The sequence below is a fragment of the Arabidopsis lyrata genome (assembly GCF_000004255.2).
Source record: "Arabidopsis lyrata subsp. lyrata unplaced genomic scaffold ARALYscaffold_6, whole genome shotgun sequence".
Taxonomy (NCBI): Eukaryota; Viridiplantae; Streptophyta; class Magnoliopsida; order Brassicales; family Brassicaceae; genus Arabidopsis; species Arabidopsis lyrata.
Genome location: NW_003302550.1, coordinates 8,799,212 through 8,823,201, shown reverse-complemented (window position 1 = coordinate 8,823,201; position 23,990 = coordinate 8,799,212). Strand labels below are relative to the sequence as shown.

Sequence of the window (23,990 nt, the reverse complement as noted above, 5' to 3'; positions counted from 1 at the left end):
TAACCACAACAAAATGACAAATTTTGCAATTTTATAGTATATGTTTTTGTAACATGTTATGTGTAAGAAAATAGAAGATGATAATTTTTTAAATCAAAATAAATAATATTTTAGATACCAGCCAATTACTTACCTAACAAATTAGAACTAATTAAGCCGCTTTTAAAGTTCATGAACCTCCTTTAGTTGTTGGATTAATTTATTATTCTCTCCGTTTTTTTATAAGTAATGTTTTAAGTTTTTAATTTTTTTTTTAAATAGATGATGTTTTCAACTTTCAATACAAAATTAATTACTTTTTTTATTGGTTTTGACGATTTATATTCTATAAATTATTTTTTTATTGATTGATTAGATAGTAAATAATGTTTTAGTTTAGAAATAAACAAAAATTAAATGATTTTTTAATCTATGTTCATTATTCTAAAACATCACTTATAAAAGAACGGAAAGTGTATAATTAAGTGTTTACGTAAAGTTCACAGTTTCATTTATATGATCTTCATTCAAGATATTTAACGGAAAAAAATGGGAACTCTATAAATATTTAGAAGAAAAATCATGATAATTAAATATCTAATTGAAATTCGTTGAAAAAAGAGAATACACTTAAATTTTAAAATAAATACGATGAAAACCCTTTGAATAAAAATATATATTGAATTAGAACATATAATCTAGTTGTTTGTGGTAGTCATTACCTCATCATCCGGATTGAAATGACAAAAAAAAAAGTGTGATGAAAATCCAACACTAAATTCATCCAAAAATAGTAGTTTACACTTTACACACTTGAAGTCTCGAAGGGTCTTCTTACCACAACGTAGTTAAAACGTTAGCCAAATTTAGTTTAAGAAAATCATTATGGAGCAATGTCCAATGATGATGTATGTGGTTGACTGGGATAACAAAAACTTTTGGAGTGATGTGGGTTTGCATGTTTTAATATATACTTTTAGCTTTATCTTTCTAATTCATAATCATAATCTATTCGAATAATTGCTTCCGACTCTTGGAAACTTTTAGATCATTGGCTATTCAAATATCGGTTGATAATGTACCTGAGGCTTCTCAAACTTTTTAAAACAAAGAAATTATATTGAAAAAATAAGAAATATTATTACGAATATACCCTTAGCAAGTTATATAAGAACCTCATTCTCCTTTCTCTCTTCGACGACATCGACATCGACATCGATATCTCTCTTCCTAGCTCTCTCTCTCTCACCGGAAAACTTAATCGGACTTGCATCTCCGACGTCAAAATTCTCCAAACCGAATCGGAAATGGCGAAAGGAGGAAACAAACTGATGAAGCTAAAATCAGTTTTGAAGAAACTCAATTCATTCAACACCAAGCCTAACCAACCACAAGCTCAAACCAATCACGGCCGATCCTCCGCCGTGAGTGCATTTCCCTCTGAAGACCTTCAAACTGTCTACGTAGGCCGAACACGGAGGCCGTACCACGTGAGCTCTGACGTTGTGAGCCACCCGCTCTTCCAGCAGCTAGCGGCGGTGGATGGTGGATGTGGCAGCGAGGACGGTTCCATCTCTGTGTCGTGTGAAGTTGTCTTGTTTGAGCATTTGCTTTGGATGCTGGAGAACGCCGACGCCGACGAGTCACGCCCTGAGTCGGTCCACGAACTTGTCGAGTTCTACGCTTGTTAACTCTTTATGATTAATTTAGGTTTAAAATATATACAATGATTAATGTTTGTATATTCTATACTTTTGTATACTTTACATAGTCTTTCGTGAAATAATCTATTTTTCTGTTTAAATGATATAACAACCGATAAATAAATGTTTGATGAATGTGTAAACATTGTCTTGCAACTTGCAATTTGATTTTTAAAATGATGAATTTTTGAAAAGAATAAAAGAAGATGATGAATTTTGTGGTTATATAAAGGGATAAAACCAATTGCAATGTCAATTTTATCCATATACTCGGAGCTAAGACGGTCAAATGAGTTGAGCGGACTTCGTGAACTAGATCAATCACGGGTTACAAATTTTCAAACCCTAATCAATTCATCTTATATATTTTAGATTGATTGGCCCCAATGTATTTAAAATATCTTCTAGAATTTTTTGTGTATAAATTAATTTTTATAATAAACATACAAACAATTATACAATTAACGTATATTATATGTAAGAATGGAGAATGTGATGTTTATTGATCATTACAAGAGCTCTGTTATATACAAGTTTCTACAGAGTAATTAGAGGAAGATATTATTCTATACAATCAATATGATATATTTACGAGAGTGATTGGAGGGAGTAATCAAAGGGATTGATATATTTGATTCTCCTTAATATTATATAGATTAAGTCTAGACTGATGTGCACTTTCATTGTCGCAATAGAAATTTGATGAATGAGAAAAACATATATAATAAATAAAATCTACAAGAAACGTTTTTTCTTTTCTTTTTTTGGCGAAAGTCATGTAAGAAAATGATTTTGTTTGGTAAAATGCAGAATGAAAAGAAAAAAGCAATTAAACATATTTTTGCTTTATGTGAAAGTTTGGGCTCTATCTAGAAAAACGAAAAACTTTTCTACGAACCACTAGACATGAATATGGTTAACCGTGGCTGACGAATGCAAGACTTGGTATGGGGTACAGTACTGCGTTTTGGAGATTGGAAAACACATGGAAAAGCAAATAAGTAGTGTTTGGTGACTTTGGTCCAATAGCACAGGCATAATCTCTTAAAAAAAGGGTGAAGTTGTGTCTTTCCTGCATTCGAAATTTTGAATGTTGTAGTCTATAAGAACATTATCGCGTTGCAACAAAATTGGCATGAACCATAAGGTCCATAACAGTAGACTGAACAACATATTAGACTACAGATATGATATATGTAACCTCAATTAAGAACTTTATGATATACCAAATAATCCGACCAGTTCTTGACAATTAGACCACAATCCATATTCCCCACATTGTTGCATTATTTATTCATTAGCCTACTTGATTGATACACAACAATCGTTTTCGATAATAACATTGGAGAAGAAGACAAGAAATGTGCACATATTTTCGTACAAGAAGTTATTTTTTTGTTTCTTATCACTTTGACCACCAAATCCTTCACATCTAACATACATGTCCTAAAAACTTAAATCCTCCTTGAAAAAGAATGGAGGGAAAACCAGGAAAACACAAAGATAATCTGATTTTACAATTACACCCCAAGGTAAACATCCCTAATTGACAATTTCCATCAGTATATGATTAAAGGATAACAAGAATCATTGTAACAAAAGAAATGTTTTAAGAGTTTTTATCACTTGACTTGTATTTACTCTTCCTTTGCTGCTACTGCATCCCCATCTGCAAAAGACAAGACAAAACCATTAGTGCCTCTCAAGAATCAGTATAACAGTGTCTAATAACTAATCTTTTTGTTTGATTTCTCATCAAACAATCTTGTGAATGTTAATGGGGTTGGTTTAAGATCATCGAAATAGGGAAGCTGTTATAGCCTTAACGGGCTTGGCCCGGCCCATTTTGAACCCATCATGTTTTTAGCCCCGATTCTTCATGGTTTTTAGACCCAGTCCCTGATTAAGCCTGGCTGGCCAACAGGATTTGAGCTCACGGTATGATCTCTAGATTAGAGTGGGGTCATTGGGCTTACCAGAGTTGTCATCAGGATGAAGATCTTTAAGATTGTTCTCCATGCACTTAAGCAAGTACTTGAAAGTCTCGACCTCGCAAGGGATGGTGAGGGCGCCGCTCTGATCAAACCCAAACTCTTCCTCTGCTTTCTCAAGCAAAACCTTGAACAGAGAGTGGCTAAGATAGCTTGTCGGTATGATAAACCTCCTTAGCTCCGGTCCAACATAAACCGCAAGATACCCTTTAGGAACATCATGAGGCGGCTCAGGGCTTTGGCAGTTTTCCTCATCGGAGTCACCGTTCTTGACATCTAATAGCCTCTTGTTGATCGCGGGCGAAATCATTGCAACCGCTTGCTTTCCAGCTGCCAATGGAGGAACATCTGACTTGGGCCCTATGGTGACGGTTTGCCATTTCTGCAAAATCTCCTTAAGCCTCACAATCTGCCTGATGCCGGTTAACTTTGCCGCATTGTTTTCATCCATCTGCCTAATAAAAACGAAAAATCAAATGTCACATATGATCTTCTTCTTCCCTTGTAGCTGCATTTACAATATCACAAACTATTTGGTTAGTTTTTGACTCAATTGCATCAAAATAAGGGAAATCCACATTACACACAACTCTATGTAAAGAGAGAGAATTAAAAATCAATTAACTAAGTTTATTGACTTCTCTAAATCAATTTGAAGCATTACTAATTTACTATATAGGTTAGGTCCTGACCAAAATAAAGAAAAGAATACCATCAAGCAAAACAGAGGACCCACCCACATACACACAGAGGCAGATCCCAAAGCCGTCATTATCAAGGAATGTTTTCCCAAATATTAGGGTCTAATTCTTATCTCAAGAACATCAAACCCTAAGTTTTTACATAATTTCGTTCACTTTTCCTAGCAAAATCAACAGATACAAAGCGAATCCGATACCACAAACGCACGAAGCTCACAGTTCCAGATTAGATCCGCTAAATCAAAGTTCTCAGATATTGTAAATAATTCAGATGAAATCAAAACACATCGCTGAAAGAGATTAAAACGCAATCGTGCAAATTACATTATCAGAAGTTAAAAATTACCTGAAGAGGAAAACGAAATTGAAGCTTTCTACGCTATATATGGAGACTCGATGAAGAACAGTACCATGAAAAAAAAAAAAAAAAAAAAAAAAGGAGCTCCCGAAGATTTCTTTGATTTTGATTCGCTTCGATCTTTTTTTTAGGTTTTTTCTGTTCTCGGATAAAGAAACAATTTTCTAAGTACTGAAACTAAAACAAAAAATCGATAGAGAATCTAAATATTTAGTGGGGGTAAAAAAAACGAATAGAGAAGCGAATTTTGGGAGAGGAGAGAAATTAGCGATTAGGCTTTATTTGGATTTTATAGTTTTGAGTTTCTTCATTTTGATTCTACCCCTCTCTCGCAAAAAAAAGAGATTTGTTTGTTGGCTTTCCCATCACTTTCGCCTTTTCAGGTTCTTCTGTTTTATTTTCTCACGTTCTTCTCGATACCGATTGTTACTTTATTTTCAATTTAATCCTTTTACTCTTACTTTATTATGAAATATCACCCGATCCAACTATCCGTCCGTGCCTTCCTTGTTAAAGTAATTTTAATTATGTGATTTTTTTTCCGACTTTTTATTATGTGATCTTATAATAGTTAACTTAGGTGATCTTATTCCTTTTTTTACATAGGATATATTTAGTGATACGACGATTAACTTTTAAAATAAGATAATTTTACTATGTCAAAACATTATAATCAGATGGGTTTTTAATTCTAAAGAAAAGATTATATAATTATGGATTGTACTAGTGTATAGATTTTGCTGTGGATCATGAATGGATTCGACAAAATCTTCGCACATGTGTATTGTTTTTGATTCTTAAGTTTCTCATAATTATTTTTTTGAATTAGACAAGATCTGTCTAAATGGGCCGTAATATTAACTTATATAAGGAACAGTCTGATGGGCTGAAATGGTTTGTCTATATAAGTTATTTATGATTTTTTTCTTTTTCTAAGACTCCTATGTATATTTTTAATATAAATATGACTCTTTTATAATGTAATTTGGTCATTGTATTCCTATGTAGTTGTATTCTAAGTTTCTAACTAAAAATAAAAAAAAAATACCGACGTTTATACTAATAAGCGATTGTCCACCACTTATTTCACTCAATTTCTTTTGATAATATTCAAAATTCAAATCCATAATAGAATTATCTAAATTTAGTGATGGACGAACACGGAACATCCTCCACCTAGTAAATGTTGCATCGGTCATGTACACAATCGTAACGTAAGCACACAAAAAAAGAGTCGTATTGAAAGTCTATTAGTTTTCTATTATTAAATCGATAGAAGAATAACTCTTTGGGCTATGCGCATCTTCCTTCAAGACAAAGGCATCTTTCGCTCTCGATTCTCAGCATCTACCAAAATATTCATACATACACTTCCACTTGCACATCATCCAACGGCTTAGCTTCCTTCACTCAACTTGCTCTTCATCCAACGGCCTAGATTTCATCTCGCCCTTCTCTCCTTTTATATAACCCACTGAATCGCTCACCTCTTTGCAAATCACAAACATTTCAAGAAAGAGATCGATGTCGACATTGGAATCTCCATTAGAGGCGTTGGCATTTGAATACGCTAGCTTCGGTGTTTTCGCCGTCGTCAACAACGTCTGGACATGGATCGCCGTCGTGACTGCCGCCGTCAGTTTCTGGAGGATCAGAGTCACCACCATCGGAGTCGGAGACGGCCATGCATGTGTCTTGATAGAGGAATTAACCGGTTCTAAATCGGAAAACGAATCCGGTCGTCTCGAACCGAAATCAATAACCGGTCCGGTTAAAGAAACGGTTGGCGCTAGAGTGAAGGAAACGGTTACGAAAACGGAGGTTTACGCGCCGCAATCAAGAACGAGTTCCGTTAAAGAAACGGTTGCCGCTAGAGTGAAGGAAACGGTTACAACAACGGAGCCGTTAATGTATGATGACGGAGTGACAAAAGGGAAGCTGACGATGTACTATGAGGTAGACGTTGATGTTGACGGTGAGAGGTGTGTTGAGTCTGTTGACGGAGAGTTAACGGCCGTTAGCTACGGAGGCGGTTTGGGTAATTGTGGCGGTGAGTGGTGGGAGAAATGGGAAAGAGTGGTGAGGATGAGAAATGGTGATGACGGTTGGTATCGTTACGTGGATTTAACGGTGATTAACGGAAATGTTGTGAGGTTTTGGGATGACACCCAGAGCTAGTAACGGCGGCAGGTGTCTAAATTAGAGGATAATCCTATTTCGCAAACTTTTAAGTTTTTAATCTTGAGAAACTTTCTTGGTTTAAAGTGTATTTTTTGGTTGATTAAGTTGTAATTTGTAAATAATTTTCACACAAAGACCAGGAAGGAACACTTGAACAAGAAGAAAATCAATATCAATTGTTGTTGAATCCTATCATTTTTCTAGTCGAACTTTTGTAACATTTCCATTGCAATGAATTCGTGATAAGGGGTCAAATATTTGAGCACAGTAACAAAGTATATATGTTTACCTGTTACTTGACTGTAGCCTGTACGCATGTATTTGTTCATGTTGCTCCAGTCCCAGCCTGAAAAGTGAAACCAGCGAAATCCACGTACAATTCTTAGTCTGGTCTGATTCGACCCGGTTTTTAAGCTCGGTTTAACTCTAAGACAATCTAGTAGTTTCTCTGACGAAAAAAATAAAAAATAATGAAAAAGGTGGAGAAAGAACCAGACAAGAAACTCTGAGACATCCACTTTAATAGTTAGATTTATATGATTGGTCAGATTTTCTTTTCTATAATTTAAAATTTAAGTAAATAATTTATTGAATAAAATAATATAATTGAGAAACTACCATCAGTATCTTTGGTTGGAGATGCACTAACATAGCTACAGAGATAATCCAGTCTTTTCGGATTCTTCTTTGAAACAATTTTTCCAGTATATAAAATAAAATATCGATTAAATATTATGTTTTTTACAAATGCTAATTAATGCAATTTAAAAATGAAAATTGAACATATTTAAATCCGAATAAACAATATAAATCATATTTTAAAACATGAAATTTGCATTAACGCATGTAATATCATTATCGCCATCAAGATTTGTATATAAAAATTAATTTAAAACATGTATAAATGTAGACTTTGATGCAAGTGAAGTCATTGAGATGTTTGTGGGATAAATTTCAATATTTACCTTTAAATATGAACACAAACCTTAAGTAAAGACTTTGATGATCATTGAAGTTTTTATTTTTGAAATTCTACGTCATTGAAGTTATTAGGATATTTCGATCATCGCACGGTCCTTAACATGATATGGTGAAGAAATCGGTCTCCGTTACTGTTAACCTTGTATTGCGCAAACCAAAGAGGCTGCTAAGACCATGATCCAGCCCCGGCTCAGATGGGTAGGGCGGAGGTGCGACGGCCCGGGGCTTTTTTTTTAATAAAAAAATTTACATATAAAAAAGGTCCAAATATTTTTTAAAAATATTATTAATATGAGAATTATATTTTAAGAGGCCTAATTATTTATAAGAAAATGTATAAAAAGGCCCAAAATTTTTAAAATAATAATTTTTACTATAAGAACTCCGCAAAATTTTTAAAAATTAAGTAAATTTTCTCTTTGTATATAATAATAGGCCAAAAAATTTTTTTTTGGCCCTAAGGCTCTCAAATATATTGAGCCGGGGCTGCCATGATCAAATGTACTTTTCAGATTAGTTATTCTCACACATTGGACCTGATCATGTATAATTGGATCTCCGGAACAAATAAACATACGAAGATGTGACATTTTCTATTAAGTGGGTCCTTCTAGGAAAGCATCATTAAAGTTATCCGAGGCCAAAACTTTAGCATAGTTTGGTGTTATGTTTTTGTTGATAAAACAGTTTGGTGTTATTTGATTTAGTAATTTACCAACGGAAACTTGATCAATCAAATATGCTGTTTGTTTTCAAATTGAATATCAGAATATGAATTTTGATTAAGTTTTACTCGTTTTTTTTTAATGGCATGTAATGTAGAATTTACCCTCAAATGATAACAAGAGTCGAGCAAAAGAAATGGCAGCCATTTAATGGCAGATAAAGATTTTGTCTCTGAAACCTTTTTTGTCACTTCATAACCAAACGTGGACCCAAACTTCTGAAACCTCTTTGAAAATAATTGGGCACTGGTGACCAGTCCGCCAATAATTCCACAAATTTTGTTCTTTTTCGTATCGTTACTTACATATAATTTTTTTTTTTGTGTGCGAACTGCGAAGGCAACAAATAAATATTATTTACATTTTTGCTGGATTCGCTATTCTCTTTCCCTGTTCTGTAATATGCGGTGCATTTAATTTTACAGATTTCCCCCATAATCAAGAGGTGCTACATTCACCTTCCTACCCCTATCTTATTGCACGTAAAACACGTAAACAAAGGAAATATCGGAGGGTAATTACGTAATGTTCCACGGACCTACGACTTTAAATTCTTACCCACCACCACTCTCCTTTTCATTTACAGACATAACCCTAATTTGGTCTCTCACTCTAAGCCGATAGAGAATGGCTCCTCCACACAAGCTCTTCCTCCTCGCTATTGCCTTCGCCATCATTGTCACCGCCACCACCGTACACGGTCGTCATAATGGTGCAAAAGATATCGTTCATTCCTCCTGCGAACACGCGAGCTACCCATCACTATGCGTCCGTACTCTTTCATCTTACTCCGGTCCAACCATCACCAACCGCCGTGACCTAGCTCAAGCCGCCGTCAAAATCAGCCTCTCCCACGCTCAAAGCGCCGCGAAGAAACTCACGGTGGTGCGAGACTCGGTGGGGAAGAAGAGGCAAGAGAAAGCGGCGCTTGTGGACTGTGTGGAGATGATTGGAGACTCGGTGGACGATTTAAGCCGCACCCTCGGTGTTTTGAAGCACCTCCGTATCTCTGGGGGTTCGTCTAAAGAGTTCCGGTGGCAGATGAGCAATGCACAGACGTGGGCTAGCGCGGCGCTTACCGATGACGACACGTGTCTCGATGGGTTTGAAGAGATCGACGGTGATATCAAAACGGAGGTGAAACAGTGGATGACGAAGGTGGCCAGGGTTACGAGCAACGCGCTTTACATGATCAACCAGCTAGATGAGACACGTGGCAAACCCCACGACGTACATCTTTGATGTTAATGCACTAGATCGTTTAATGGACGGTCGTGGTTGTATGTTGGTTTTTTTATTCGTGTGTTTTAATTGTGAGATTATCTCTACTAAAATGGAAAATGAATTTTGAAATTAGACAATTTCCTTTTTCGTAGTTCTGATTATGGAATATTAAATAAATGTTATTTTATCGTCTTTGTCACTATAAGGTATTATGGATCCGTTGAGATTCGATTGTAAGTGTGTGTTTGTTTTTAATTTTTATTCGTGTGTTTTAACTGTGAGATTATCTCTCTAAGATAGAAAATGAGTTTTGAAATTAGACAATGTCCCTTTTCGTAGTTCTGATGATGGAATATTAAATAAATGTTATTTTATCCTCTATGTCACTACAAGGTATTATGGATCCGTTGAGATTCGATTTAAAGATAGACTTGGAACTCTCGTACGTCATATGATTTTGTCTTGATATGAAACTGAAACTCGATATCTCAGCGACTATAACGTATGAGTATAAATAAAGTATAACCCATAAAGGCATAAACTATAGATAAATGTTTGACCAAAGCTCATGAGAAGCCAGGCCCAGCAATAAAGCCCAACATCGATATAGCATCATCTTGTTAAGGCTCTTGATAAGTCCGGGATCACAAATAAAATGGCTTCGATCAAGATCCAGAGCGCCGCGAGGAAGCTAGCGGCGTGAGCTCGCCAGTAGAGATTTGGATCCGGTCTAAGATGAACGTCATATAAAACGCTGAAAAGGCATGAGAAAAGGTCGACATTTTTTTATCTAAGAATTCACTAGCTGACTATTGTACATATTCATTTTCCTATCCAATTATATTCAGCATTTTGTACTAACTTTTATAATTGATATCAATAAAAGAATATGTACTTTAAATCTTGGGTCCCTTGAATCATTCCAGCTCATGCTTGTTCATTAAGATCTTAGTTTCCTCCTTTGATAATTTACTCAAATTCCCAAAAAATATCTTGAATGTTTCATTTCCTAATTCACCCATGTTAGTAGCATATACATATGACAGAAAAATCCACAGAAAAAATTCCAATTATTTAGTTATTTTCAAATATATATATACGATAATTTTGGGCCTTAGAAAATAAACGAACAATTTTGTTTCCATCTAAAGTTAATAGTTATCATCATTTTCTATTTTACAGTAAATTTTACATTTTCCAGTCGACGAAGTTTTTTTTTTTTTACCAAATAGAAACATTGGTTTGTTATCAAAAAGAAAACCCCTACGCAATGCATCTAATGAACATTTTATAAAAGTAATTCTTAAATAAACGGTCACATGCATGTACAATCATTTAAGACTTTTTGTTTTTGTGCTTCTTTAAATAGTTAACGACGTTCCTAATTTTGTTACTGTATATACAAAACACAGTGATCAGTCTGAAATAAATAAATATTTTGTTTACATATTTTTCTAGAAACTAAACAAATTTCTGTACATTTCTGAAAGTAGTTATATCGTTGAAGGGAAAATGGCTTTTTTCAATCTGAACAATTTCTAAAGTGCGTTTTTCAATCCACTGATTTATACCTCAACGCTTAAAAATTTCAAATTACTTACCTCAACTCTTATTTTAGTGCGTAATTACGAGTCAACATTAACGGAAATTAGTCAACTGTAACGGTTTCTGAATCAAATGACACATATTGGTCGAGATGACATGTTTTTCAAACAAAACAATGTCATTTTGCGTTTTAGGGTTCAAATTTTTAGAAAAATACAAAACCGGAGACTCGAACACACAACATCTGATTCAATGAGACTAAGATAAGGTCGCATGTTCGAATCTCTGGTTTTGCATTTTAAAAAAGAATTGAATCTTTAAACGTAAAACTACGTCGTTTTGTTTAAAAAACATGCCACCTCGACCAATATGTATCATTTGATTCAGAAACCGTCACAGTTGACTAATTTCCGTTAACGTGGACTCGTAATTACGTACTAAAATAAGAGTTGAAGTAGGTAATTTGAAATTTTTAAGCGTTGGGGTATAAATCAGCATTGATCGTTTGTTCGGGTTAAAAAACACACTTTAAAAATTGTTCAGATTGAAAAAGGCCCTTTTCCCGATAGTTGAAAGCCATGTTTTCTTTAAGTTAGTTTTTTTTTAACTTTTTATAAATGTTTTCTTTAAATTTCAAGGAAGTTGTAAAATGTATTTTCTTTAAATAGATTTGACTAATCCAGGTCCACGGCGAAAGAGATGTCGCAAACCAGCTCATGTGACCAAAAGCAATTAACGCCAATGTAAAATGGGGTGGGAGTGTGACCACGTCAGGTGGGATTTGCCGTGAGAGGCCCTTCTTTATTGTTTGTTCTTTTTCCGTCAATTTTCTTTCCAATAATATATTAATACTAGATTTTAACCCGCGGTACACCGCGAGACTATATTTTCTTAAAAAAATCAAAATGTAATTTGTTTGATAGATTATTTTGATTGTTAATTTTAGGATTTCACCCGTGGTATACTATCTTTTATAAATATCAACCCAAACCCGTCCCATCATATTACCCGTCCCGTGAAATTAAACATCATTTAGTTATTTTCTTAAAAAAATCAAAATGTAATTTGTTTGATAGATTATTTTGATTGTTAATTTTAGGATTTCACCCGTGGTATACTATCTTTTATAAATATCAACCCAAACCCGTCCCATCATATTACCCGTCCCGTGAAATTAAACATCATTTAGTTATTTTTCTTTTTAATAATACTTTTATTTAAAAGCTATATAATTCAAGTCAATTTAAAAATTTCTTTTAAATGGTTCCCATAAGGTATATATACATATATATTAAATTTGTATAGAGTTGAAATAATATTAATATTACAAACTTTTTATATAATTTAAATATTATAAATATTTTTAAAAATATGCAATATATATTTTTTGTTATTGAATAAGAGGATATTATGTGTAAGAAATGTAGAAAATAAGGGTTTAATATTTTTATTATAGAGTCGCAAGAAAAATCTTTTATTTCTATACATGTTATTCGTTTATTAATAATAAAAGAAAACAAATCCTTTAAATTAGATATTAACTAAAATAAACGCACCATAATTACTTATTAAGTAACAACCAATAAATTTTACCAAAAAATAGGTAACAACCAATAAATTCTAAACGCAGTAATTAAAGAATGAGATATTAAAAAAAAATATCAAATAAGATATAAGAATCTTAAAATAATTGAATATCTAAATAATTTAATTGTTAGTGTCGATTTTAATGCCTTCATTAATGTGGATATTTTTTTTACAAAGAAATATTTTCTAAAGATTATCACATTAATGACTCAGAAAATTAAGGAAGATATGAATTTATGATTCTCGAAATCGTGTTGGTAATATCTTTAATTAATATTTTTCAAATTTAAATAATTAATGCCAATGGCATTCATCCGTAAATACATTCCAACTCCAGGATTTATTTGCTAAAAGTCATCCAAAAATGTATATATAGATGAAAAGAAAAATAAACTTATCAAGAAGTACAAATATTCGACAAATAAAGAGACACATATAAACCTACAAAAGAATGAACCTGTTGATCAGTAGATGATTAATCCACAACTCTCTGACTCTTACATAGAAAATAACAAATCCTGCATATCAGGACAGGTGATATAGTGAAGTCGAGAAAATCATGGAATCGTAACGAAACTTCCTCGTTGCTCTCTGATAATCCATCCAACTCAAGTGGTGTATTTTGTGGTTAAATATTCATATAATGTCAACAACACCAACTGTCGAATTCATTAAATCGGCTAAAATACGTTGATGTGATATCGATTATGGATATATCTTTAGCACAGTATATGAGTTAATCTTGTTCATTTTCCACTTTCTACTGCGGATATCATATAGATCTTGGACACAGAGACGGTTTCGAAACGCGTCAAGCTCTTCTTGCTCTCTTTGGTACTGATAAACACGATCTAGAATCTTGGAGTCTGCTATCATTCCAACTTAAATACATGCATGAACTCGAAGTTCATAATAAATTTCAGTCGCATAGTATTACTTTTGTTATAAGAGAATAATTATTAACAAAATAAAAAAATAATACTATAGGCCTCAAAATCCATAACTTCATAATTAAGGTCTTATTATATTCATCCAATCTCCGAACGTCTGTCTTCACGCATTTATTGCTCAGGGACATCATGTCGCGACTCGCTGCCACTTATTTGAATTGACATCCATTCATTCCATACATTTTACCTTCACTTATATTTGTATATAGAATATTTAATTAGCATTCTTGCCAAATAAGTTTTGGATCGAACCTAAACTAACAAAGAGGTTACTGTTTTCTTTACTCTGCTTGTTGTGGGGTCATTCAAAGGGTTTACAGTGGTCAATATGGAGGTTTAGTCTTTCGTAGTAGGCCTAGACAAAATATTCATTAGATCCGCTTCGATTCGGTATTCGTTTTGATTCGATTCGAAAAATTTGAATATCCGTAATATTTTGGAGCAAATCAAATAGGAAAATGTAGTATTCGTAAAAACCGAAGCAAATAACAAATATTGTTTTTTTTAAAGTCGGATATCCGCTTCGATCCGTATTTTTCGATATATATTAGAAATATATATATATATATGTATATCGTAATATATTTTTGGCTTGTATTTGTAAACTCAGTTTTTTATCCTTCGGACATGTATTTGTGACACAATTTAATAGTTTTTATTAGTGAAGTGGAATTTATTAAAAAAAAAAATCAATATCCCTTAAAAATAAGAAGTTGAAATCTTGTGACGACTTCTTTTTCCCAAATTTTATATTTTTTTCGTAGTTTTACATGCGAGCGCTTAGCTTTTTAGGATTTTAATAAGTGCAGAAGTATCGAAGCGGATATCCGCAAATATCACAAAAAAATCCGGATATTCGATATTCCGAATATCCGGAAATTTTCGGATCTAAGCAAATCACAAAATCAAGTATTCGGTTAAATCGAATCGAATAACGAATATCCCAAATTTTCCGGATATCCGCTTCGTGCCCAAGCCTATTTGGTAGATAAAACTTATTATGTGACCTTAAACCAAATAGTTTGTAATTTGTTCAATGACATTTATGTTTATATGGTTTCGAATATATATGTTTAGGATCATATATCACCGTTTGTTTTTTTGGGAGACATTTTAACGATTACAGGGGAAAAAAAAACATATCGCTATAATATTTTTTTTTTTTTATGTGAATAAATCATTATTTACAATAGAATAAGATCAATTATCTATGATGATAATGTAAAAACAAAATAATAATTAATGTTTTCCAATTATATTTAGTTAGATTTGTTGTTATCAAAGTTTCTTAATAGTTTCTATATATAATCATATGCCTAAATGTTGACTTATTTATAACTAAATAAGTAAATATCATATAAACTCTAAACTAGAACCCTAATCCTAACTAAAAATATCGATTATAAAATTCATTACTAAAAATTTAAGTTCCATTCTCGTTTAAAACATGATCGTGAGTTTATAAAACTCAAAACCGACCATGTAATACTACACATTGTTTTTAGTAATTTGCTTTTATTCACAATATAACGAAAATCAGAAAATAATTTCCTGATGAATTATTAATCCTAAAATCTATCTGAATTAAATATAGTTAACTACAAAAGAAATATCCAAACATATACTTATGCACCTTGATAAAGAAAAACTAGCTAGTCAACTGACTTTTTTTTTTCTTTTCATTACATCCCCTAAAATTCTGTGTCATTCTTAATCAAGTATTACGATAAATGGTACAACAATAATAAACCTTAATGAAAAAAACTTATGAAATTAACTTTCACTTATTAGAGATAATAAAGTTAAATTTTTGTAATATTAAGAAATTATATCGTGGCCAGTTTGCTAGTGAATATGTCGGCTTCATGAGCATTATTAAATATAAACATATAAAAAATTAAATATCCCAAGAAAATGAGAAGGAAAAAAGAGGAGAGGAAGAAGAAAAAGCTGTTGCTGTGCTTTTAGCAGACCTTTTGGTAGTTGTCCTGGTCGCTGATCATCCCTTTCCGACAACTCTGATGCTCTTTCTCTCACGTTTGAGCTCTCTCTGTCTTAATCTCCTGCCCTTCGATTCTCTTTCGTCTTCCTTAGTTTTGTTTTTCTCTTTCGATTCTTTTTCCAGATTTCTTTTTATAGAAACCCGTCTCTTTGATTCCCCAAGAAAGGAAAGGAAAGCAAAGAAGAGCAGCTAAATCAAGTAACTTTGCGGTTTTTGGTTTCTGGGTTTTTTGAATTATCTGACTTTAGTTGAAGAGCTTCGTTAAAAACGGAATCTTTTTTAAGGTCGTATGCTTTATTTGTCTCTCCGGAGATTCCGCGTGTGAAAAGTCGTGGTTTTTGATCTCTTTGAGATACTTAAAATTTCCGAGAAATTGGCGGCTCTGTCGGAGATAAAAAGCAGAGATCTTGGAGTTCCCCATTTCTGATTAACGATTCTTTCTTTCTGCTGTAACTTGGATTGTTGAAGCCTTGAGCTAGAAAGCTAGAAAGAACTTGTTTCCTTTCCTTTGTGGTGGAGTGAAAGTTTAGGGCTTTTGGGTCTAAGCTGAAGATGAAGCTCTCACGCAAAGAGCTTAGCTTTGTATAAGCTCAGATTCAGATTCTTAATTCTTCAGAGAAATCTTTTAGGAGTAAAGTTCAGTGATCATGAAAGCTCCTTCATCAAATGGAGTTTCTCCTAATCCTGTTGAAGGTTTGTGTGTTTCTCCTTTAGTAGAAGAAATTCATTGCTGGATTTGAATAGATTCAGTTGTAAGTAGAGGTCACACATTTCTTCTGAATTGCTGGATTTGAGAACCTGAATTGACTTGATTTCGTTCATTTTCTAGCTTTAGAAGTAAGCTAAGTTACTATTGTATTGGTTTAACAGTTGGTTTAGAGCAGTTCTCTCTCATCTTGTTGGTTTGATAATAGTAACTGAATGAAGATCTCAGAGATTTGAAGTGATCACAGCTTTGATGTTTTGTGAGTGCAGGAGAAAGGAGAAATATAAACTCAGAACTATGGCACGCTTGTGCCGGGCCACTGATTTCGTTGCCTCCAGCAGGAAGTCTTGTTGTTTACTTCCCTCAAGGTCACAGTGAGCAAGTATGTTGTTCGATAAAGTTTGGTATCATTCATGGCTGATCAAGAATGAGTCTCTGATTGGAAATTTCATGCGGCTGTCGTTTTCTTTCTATTTCTTAGGTCGCCGCTTCAATGCAGAAGCAGACTGATTTCATACCAAGCTACCCGAATCTTCCTTCCAAGCTCATATGCATGCTCCACAATGTTACTCTGAATGTATGGTATCTTTTAAATATCAATAGTGGCCTCTACGGCTAGATTTCTTAACATTTGCTAATGTTTTGCTAATTGGCGACTGTGAACCAGGCTGATCCTGAGACGGATGAGGTCTATGCGCAGATGACTCTTCAGCCAGTAAACAAAGTAGCTTACCTTTCACTGAATAACTCGATTTTTTAGGTGTCTTTGAGGAGTAGGGACTAATTGATCTGAGCATTTTGTTGACCAGTATGACAGAGATGCATTGCTTGCTTCTGACATGGGTCTTAAGCTAAACAGACAGCCTAATGAATTTTTCTGCAAAACCCTCACGGCGAGTGACACAAGTACTCACGGTGGATTTTCTGTACCCCGACGAGCAGCTGAGAAAATCTTTCCTGCTCTGGTGTATATACAATACTTTGTTATATATCTGATAATTAGGATCTCTTTATTGCCTTAGCTTCTTACATTGTTGGCAATATTCTGTTAGGATTTCTCGATGCAACCACCTTGTCAGGAGCTTGTTGCTAAGGATATTCACGACAACACATGGACATTCAGACATATTTATCGAGGTTTTACCTTGTTTTTGGTAGATTACCTTGTTCGATCAATTTGGCTTTGGTAAAACTGTTCTTAGGGTTTGGTTATGTTGACATTTATCAGGTCAACCAAAAAGGCACTTGCTAACTACAGGCTGGAGTGTGTTTGTCAGTACAAAAAGGCTCTTTGCTGGAGACTCTGTTCTTTTTATAAGGTATCACTCGATATGCCAATGCTCTTTCTGTATTAATGTGTCAAGATGCTAACTCCTTTTGACTTTCAATTAAGAGATGGAAAGGCGCAACTTCTGTTGGGTATAAGACGTGCGAATAGACAACAGCCTGCGCTTTCTTCATCTGTAATATCAAGTGATAGCATGCACATTGGAGTTCTTGCTGCTGCAGCTCATGCTAATGCTAATAACAGCCCTTTCACCATTTTCTACAACCCAAGGTGGGGGATCTATGTTACGTTTTGTCTCCATTAACCTTACTATATACTTGTTTCAAGGTAATTGTTGAAAGAATTACAACCTGAGTTTTTTCAGGGCTGCTCCTGCTGAGTTTGTGGTTCCTTTAGCCAAGTATACCAAAGCGATGTACGCTCAAGTTTCCCTGGGTATGCGGTTTAGGATGATATTTGAGACTGAAGAATGTGGAGTTCGTCGGTATATGGGTACAGTTACCGGTATAAGTGATCTTGATCCAGTGAGATGGAAAAATTCTCAGTGGCGGAATCTTCAGGTACAGTAGTTTGAAGTAAAACTCTGCATGCCAGATTTGCCTTTCCTGATACATTGCACCATTCATTTTAGTTATGCCTTGTTTTTGTTTCTGCTTAAGATTGGATGGGATGAATCAGCTGCTGGTGATCGGCCCAGTCGAGTTTCAGTTTGGGACATTGAACCGGTTTTAACTCCTTTCTACATATGTCCTCCTCCATTTTTTCGACCTCGCTTTTCTGGACAACCCGGAATGCTAGGTAAAATCTTTGTACCTTTTCATTTCGACACAACATTTTTGAATCTCCTCAAGGACGAAAATTCCGGTGCTCTTGCAGATGATGAGACTGACATGGAATCTGCACTGAAGAGAGCAATGCCATGGCTTGATAATAGCTTAGAGATGAAAGACCCTTCGAGTACGATATTTCCTGGTCTGAGTTTAGTTCAGTGGATGAATATGCAGCAGCAGAACGGCCAGTTACCATCTGCTGCTACACAGCCAGGTTTCTTCCCGTCAATGCTTTCGCCAACCGCGGCGCTGCACAACAATCTTGGCGGCACTGATGATCCCTCCAAGTTACTGAGCTTTCAGACGCCGCAAGGGGGGATTTCCTCATCAAATCTCCAATTTAACAAACCAAACCCGCAAGCCCCAATGTCCCAGTTGCCTCAGCCACCAACTACGTTGTCCCAACAACAGCAGCTGCAGCAATTGTTGCACTCCTCTTTGAACCATCAGCAACAACATCAACAACAACAACAACAACAGTTGCAGCAGCAGCAACAACAATTGCAGTCTCAACAACACAGTAACAATAATCAATCGCATTCTCAACAACAACAACAATTGCTGCAGCAGCAACAACAACAATTACTGCAGCAACAAAATCAACAACCGTTACAGCAACAGACGCAGCAGCAGCAGCAGCAGCAGCTAAGAACGCAGCCATTGCAATCTCACTCGCATCACCAGCCACAGCCACAACAGTTACAACAACATAAGTTGCAGCAGCAACTTCAGCTTCCGCAGAATCAGCTTTACAATGGTCAACAAGCAGCGCAGCAGCTTCAGGTGCAACAAGTATCTACACATCATTTGCAACCACAATTAGTTTCGGGATCAATGGCAAGCAGTGTTATCACGCCTCCGCCCAGCTCCCTTAATCAAAGCTTTCAACAGCAACAACAGTCTAAGCAGCTTCCACAAGCACATCACCTTTTAGGTGCTAGCACTAGCCAGAGTAGTGTAATTGAAACCAGCAAGTCTTCATCCAATCTGATGTCCGCTCCACCGCAAGAGACACAGTTTCCACGACAAGTAGAACAGCAGCAGCCTCCTGGTGTCAACGGGCAGAATCAGCAAACACTTTTGCAGCAGAAAGCTCACCATGCACAGGCCCAAAAGATATTCCAGCAGAGTCTCTTGGAACAGCCGCATTTACAGTTTCAGCTGTTGCAGAGATTACAACAGCAACAGCAACAGCAGCAGCAATTTCTTTCGCCGCAGTCGCAGTTACCACACCATCAATTGCAAAGCCAGCAGTTGCAACAGCTGCCTCCTCTCTCTCAAGGTCATCAGTTTCCGTCATCCTGCACTAACAATGGCTTATCGACGTTGCAACCACCTCAAATGCTGGTGAGCCGGCCTCAGGAAAAACAAAACCCACCGGTTGGAGGAGGGGTCAAAGCTTATTCAGGCATCACAGATGGAGGAGATGCACCTTCCTCTTCAACCTCGCCTTCCACCAACAACTGTCAGATCTCTTCTTCAGGCTTTCTCAACAGAAGCCAAAGTGGGCCAGCGATCTTGATACCTGATGCAGCGATTGATATATCTGGTAATCTTGTTCAGGATCTTTACAGCAAATCCGATATGCGACTAAAACAAGAACTCGTGGGTCAGCAAAAGTCCAAAGCTAGTTTAACAGATCATCAACTAGAAGCATCTGCCTCTGGAACTTCTTACGGTTTAGATGGAGGCGACAACAACAGACAACAGAATTTCTTGGCTCCAACTTTTGGCCTTGACGGTGATTCCAGGAACAGCTTGCTCGGTGGAGCTAATGTTGATAATGGCTTTGTTCCTGACACGTTACTCTCGAGGGGATACGACTCCCAGAAAGATCTCCAGAACATGCTTTCAAACTATGGAGGAGTGACAAATGACATTGGTACAGAGATGTCTACTTCAGCTGTAAGAACTCAATCTTTTGGTGTCCCCAATGTGCCCGCCATTTCAAATGATCTAGCTGTCAACGATGCTGGAGTTCTTGGTGGTGGATTGTGGCCAGCTCAGACTCAGCGAATGCGAACTTATACAAAGGTTCAATTGTTCTCTGATCCCTGCTTGTTGAAATTTAGGTTATGTTTTCAGTTTGACAAATGTTGTAAATTATCCTACAGGTGCAAAAGCGAGGTTCAGTGGGGAGATCAATAGACGTCAACCGTTACAGAGGTTACGATGAGCTGAGGCATGATCTAGCGCGCATGTTTGGGATCGAAGGACAGCTTGAAGATCCGCAAACATCTGACTGGAAACTTGTTTATGTCGATCATGAAACCGACATCCTCCTCGTTGGCGATGATCCATGGGAGTAAGTAGAAAACAATTACATTCACACATCAGACTGTTAGATGCTCCCTTCTTTTTTGTAACCTTTAAAATCTTGATTTTTGCAGGGAATTCGTGAACTTTGTTCAGAGCCTTAAGATCCTTTCATCAGCTGAGGTTCAACAGATGAGCTTGGACGGGAACTTTGCCGGTGTACCAGTTACTAATCAAGCTTGTAGTGGCGGTGACAGTGGCAATGCTTGGAGAGGTCATTATGATGATAATTCAGCCACCTCGTTTAACAGGTGAAGGCAGAAGGGATCTCTCACAGACAAAGATTCTTTTTTCTTCGTTTTGTAATATAGCTTCTCTTTGATAACATGTCTCAAGTTTCCACTGGGCACTGTAGAGCATTTACCTGTAAAATATCTTTCACTAAGTTTACAAGATGATTTCATTTGATGCGAGTCCAGTTTCTAGCAAGTTAGCTGATCAACTTAACAAGATGTAACCAAAATGCTACGTGAGCCAACGGGTTAGAGAAGGGAAAACATGAGACCAGCGAATCACAATCATATTTCCAACTCAAGTCTTTATTCCAGATTATGCTCAGGCCGTTTACGAAAAATTTTCCACAATTGGGATACAAGTTGCAGATTACAAAGATATGACATAACTAAGAAAGTATAGCCATCACATCTGAAGCTCTGAGGGCAATGTAGTTGGAACCATCTTTGCCCTTGAAGTCATTACCAGCATACTTGGAGTAAAGAACTGTGCTTCCGGTCGATACTGGTAGAGGAGTAATTTTACCTTCTTCGTCTAGGGAACCCGGTCCAACTGCTATCACCTGCCACGAAATGAAGAGGAGAATATGTATAATTGGAATTTATGTATGAACTGAGTAACACATCAAGCTACTAAGAAAGTCTTAGATTCCCGGAATGGACATGATATCAAGTGAGCACTTACCGTGCCAATAGAAGGCTTTTCTTTAGTAGTCTCGGTTAACAACAACCCTCCAGCTGTTTTCTCCTCTGCCTCAGCAACCTAAACTCAGACATTTCAAAACATAAGTTAACATTTGCATGCAGAGTCAATAATAAGATGACGAAGGTAAACCCAAGAGACAAACCTTAATAAAGACTCGGTCATTCAAAGGTTTGAGATCTTTGATGTCCTCTGTCTCAAGAATGCCAACAATATCATCTTCCTTGAGAATGAGATGCTTCACATCATTGAACTCCACCTCAGTTCCTGCGTATTTGGAGTAAATAATTTGTGCTCCAGTCTGCATCAGGAAAAAGATGAAGACATTTCAGATAAATTTATTAGCAAACAAAATAAGAGGGCTTGAAGGGTAGTGAGGCTGTTACAGGGACAGTGATATCGATTTTGTTCTTCCCAATAGTTCTTCCTTCACCCACAGCAACGACTTCACCTCCTTGAGGTTTTGATTGAGCAGTTGATGGTAGTAAGATACCTCCTAAAGTCTTTTCCTCTGCCTCCTTGATCTTCACCAAAACTCGATCTCCCAATGGCTTAATTGAAGTATACTGTAAATAACCATACACAAGAAAAACCAAACCCAAACAGAGTCATAACTAGAAGAGAAGGAACTTATCGAAGATTCAAACCAAGCTTGCAAAAGAGAAAGGTAGAAGCATCTAAAGCTTAGTTTCTTTAGACATCATTTAGTGGATTGGATTGTGTAACACAAAAAAACGAATGGCCAGAACAACAAAACAACAATCCAAGATTCAGATAAGTTCTCATCCAGAAAAAGTAACCAAACAACAATGATTCTAAACAAAGAACTGAGAAAGTACCTTAGGGGCAACAACAGAAGCAGCTTTGACAACCAAACGACGGAACTGGCTCTGCCTAAGGGTCCCTGGTTTCAAAGATGAAAACTTGACACTTGAAGCTCTGAGACCATCCAGCGAGGCTAAGCTCCTTGCTGACATAGTCACTGGTGATGCTGTAAGTTGAGTCGCCGCCATTTCTGCTATCAGTCAAAACACACAAACTCTCAATTAGTATGAATTGAGAGAGACAGAGAAACAAATAAGCAGAAATGAAGATTTCTCCCAGATTCACCAAATTTACAGCAAAACCTTACAGCAAAACCCAACCACTATTGAGCGAACTCGATTACTTTATCCACCCAAAGTTCAAACCTTTGTATTCAATTCTCGTTGTGAAGCTTTTCTATAATCCTAATAGACAGTGAAGAGAGAGTGAGTGATGATGATACCTTGTTGAGGATACTTTCGGAGGATAAAACCCTAAAAACTGCAGTAGAGAGAGAGATAGACCCAACCAAACACATGACTCCCTTCGTTTTATTGCACCAAGTGTTCTAGAACGCTCTAACCGGGTGGGCTTTTTAGTCTCTTAAATGGGTCCGGGTCGGGTCTTTACCTAATCCTCTTGCCACACTTTCTGAATTTTCTAGATTTTAATCATTTTTGATATGTTTTTGTTTTGTTAAGATACTTTGGAAATGAGATTATACAAGGAGTATGCTTCGCTTTAGCTAAGAGATTCATTATTCAAATAAAGTTCTCATTTGTTATCAGTTACCTCATTAATAACATCAATGTTTTTCTAATTGTGAAGATCTTAGAAACAAATTTAAATAAAATGCAGAAAGAAAACTAAGAATTCAAATGAGAAACTATAATATGCTTAGGATACAAAGAGAAAATTCAAAGTAATAGTAAGATTTTATATACATTGCTAATGGTAATAGAATTAAAATTAGAATATGTATAGTGTTGTCAAAAAAAAAATTGGAATGTGTATAGATAATACGACAGAAGATACTAAAATGTGGTTAGTGTTGATATAAAAAAAAAATTGTGGCTATTGTTAGAAACTGTGATAGCCTAAAATTGGTGAATTCTCGTCGAGAAACTTTTTTCGTAATCACAACAGAGAATACATATAGTAGTGTCGTTGCTTAATAAAAAGG

The 23,990-nt window shown here is 35.7% G+C and overlaps 6 protein-coding genes across 9 annotated transcripts; 4 read left to right on the top strand and 2 right to left on the bottom strand.

Moving 5' to 3' along the window:
- The first annotated feature begins 565 nt into the window (after nt 1-565).
- LOC9308027 lies at nt 566-1,817 on the top strand. Its single transcript, XM_002873969.2, has one exon. It carries the CDS (start codon nt 1,287-1,289, stop codon nt 1,668-1,670), a length of 384 nt encoding a protein of 127 aa, XP_002874015.2. The 5' UTR covers nt 566-1,286; the 3' UTR covers nt 1,671-1,817.
- A 1,137-nt stretch (nt 1,818-2,954) lies between these two features.
- LOC9310082 (auxin-responsive protein SAUR71) lies at nt 2,955-4,829 on the bottom strand. Of its 2 annotated transcripts, none has more exons than XM_021020214.1 (3): nt 4,721-4,829; nt 3,659-4,181; nt 2,955-3,351 (listed from the first exon to the last, which is right to left on the bottom strand). In XM_021020214.1, exons 2-3 carry the CDS (start codon nt 4,122-4,124, stop codon nt 3,320-3,322), a joined length of 498 nt encoding a protein of 165 aa, XP_020875873.1. In that variant the 5' UTR covers nt 4,125-4,181; nt 4,721-4,829; the 3' UTR covers nt 2,955-3,319. The 2 variants fall into 2 exon arrangements, with proteins under 2 accessions (XP_020875873.1, XP_020875874.1); XM_021020215.1 differs by having other exon boundaries at nt 3,659-4,128; nt 4,721-4,826.
- Nucleotides 4,830-5,836: 1,007 nt separating this feature from the next.
- Nucleotides 5,837-7,170, top strand: LOC9310081. Its single transcript, XM_021020220.1, has one exon. It carries the CDS (start codon nt 6,257-6,259, stop codon nt 6,908-6,910), a length of 654 nt encoding a protein of 217 aa, XP_020875879.1. The 5' UTR covers nt 5,837-6,256; the 3' UTR covers nt 6,911-7,170.
- Nucleotides 7,171-9,187: 2,017 nt separating this feature from the next.
- LOC9310080 (pectinesterase inhibitor 3) lies at nt 9,188-10,159 on the top strand. Its single transcript, XM_021023879.1, has one exon. It carries the CDS (start codon nt 9,247-9,249, stop codon nt 9,859-9,861), a length of 615 nt encoding a protein of 204 aa, XP_020879538.1. The 5' UTR covers nt 9,188-9,246; the 3' UTR covers nt 9,862-10,159.
- Nucleotides 10,160-15,829: 5,670 nt separating this feature from the next.
- On the top strand, nt 15,830-21,480 carry LOC9308026 (auxin response factor 7). The gene is made up of 13 exons (XM_021023391.1): nt 15,830-16,620; nt 16,903-17,015; nt 17,115-17,210; nt 17,301-17,357; nt 17,443-17,598; nt 17,686-17,770; nt 17,862-17,952; nt 18,027-18,191; nt 18,286-18,481; nt 18,581-18,719; nt 18,798-20,785; nt 20,866-21,056; nt 21,142-21,480. Exons 1-13 carry the CDS (start codon nt 16,575-16,577, stop codon nt 21,320-21,322), a joined length of 3,504 nt encoding a protein of 1,167 aa, XP_020879050.1. The 5' UTR covers nt 15,830-16,574; the 3' UTR covers nt 21,323-21,480.
- An 88-nt stretch (nt 21,481-21,568) lies between these two features.
- Nucleotides 21,569-23,326, bottom strand: LOC9308025 (20 kDa chaperonin, chloroplastic). Of its 3 annotated transcripts, none has more exons than XM_002871910.2 (6): nt 23,271-23,326; nt 22,843-23,018; nt 22,390-22,569; nt 22,149-22,304; nt 21,986-22,063; nt 21,569-21,863 (listed from the first exon to the last, which is right to left on the bottom strand). In XM_002871910.2, exons 2-6 carry the CDS (start codon nt 23,014-23,016, stop codon nt 21,690-21,692), a joined length of 762 nt encoding a protein of 253 aa, XP_002871956.1. In that variant the 5' UTR covers nt 23,017-23,018; nt 23,271-23,326; the 3' UTR covers nt 21,569-21,689. The 3 variants fall into 3 exon arrangements, with proteins under 3 accessions (XP_002871956.1, XP_020879051.1, XP_020879052.1); XM_021023392.1 differs by lacking the exon at nt 23,271-23,326 and adding an exon at nt 23,194-23,212; XM_021023393.1 differs by lacking the exon at nt 23,271-23,326 and adding an exon at nt 23,114-23,125.
- Between the last annotated feature and the right edge of the window lie 664 nt (nt 23,327-23,990).

Coding starts and splice junctions, on each gene's coding strand:
- LOC9308027 (XM_002873969.2), top strand. CDS start 1,287: ATGGCGAAAGGAGGAAACAAACTGATGAAGCTAAAATCAGTTTTGAAG.
- LOC9310082 (XM_021020214.1), bottom strand. CDS start 4,124: ATGGATGAAAACAATGCGGCAAAGTTAACCGGCATCAGGCAGATTGTG. Junction 3,352..3,658: donor TCATCCTGATGACAACTCTG/GTAAGCCCAATG, acceptor TGTCTTTTGCAG/ATGGGGATGCAGTAGCAGCA.
- LOC9308026 (XM_021023391.1), top strand. CDS start 16,575: ATGAAAGCTCCTTCATCAAATGGAGTTTCTCCTAATCCTGTTGAAG. Junction 17,599..17,685: donor AGAAAATCTTTCCTGCTCTG/GTGTATATACAA, acceptor ATATTCTGTTAG/GATTTCTCGATGCAACCACC. Junction 18,192..18,285: donor ACCATTTTCTACAACCCAAG/GTGGGGGATCTA, acceptor GAGTTTTTTCAG/GGCTGCTCCTGCTGAGTTTG.
- LOC9310081 (XM_021020220.1), top strand. CDS start 6,257: ATGTCGACATTGGAATCTCCATTAGAGGCGTTGGCATTTGAATACGCT.
- LOC9310080 (XM_021023879.1), top strand. CDS start 9,247: ATGGCTCCTCCACACAAGCTCTTCCTCCTCGCTATTGCCTTCGCCATC.
- LOC9308025 (XM_002871910.2), bottom strand. CDS start 23,016: ATGGCGGCGACTCAACTTACAGCATCACCAGTGACTATGTCAGCAAGG. Junction 22,305..22,389: donor AAATCGATATCACTGTCCCT/GTAACAGCCTCA, acceptor TTCCTGATGCAG/ACTGGAGCACAAATTATTTA. Junction 22,064..22,148: donor ATGACCGAGTCTTTATTAAG/GTTTGTCTCTTG, acceptor GTCTGAGTTTAG/GTTGCTGAGGCAGAGGAGAA.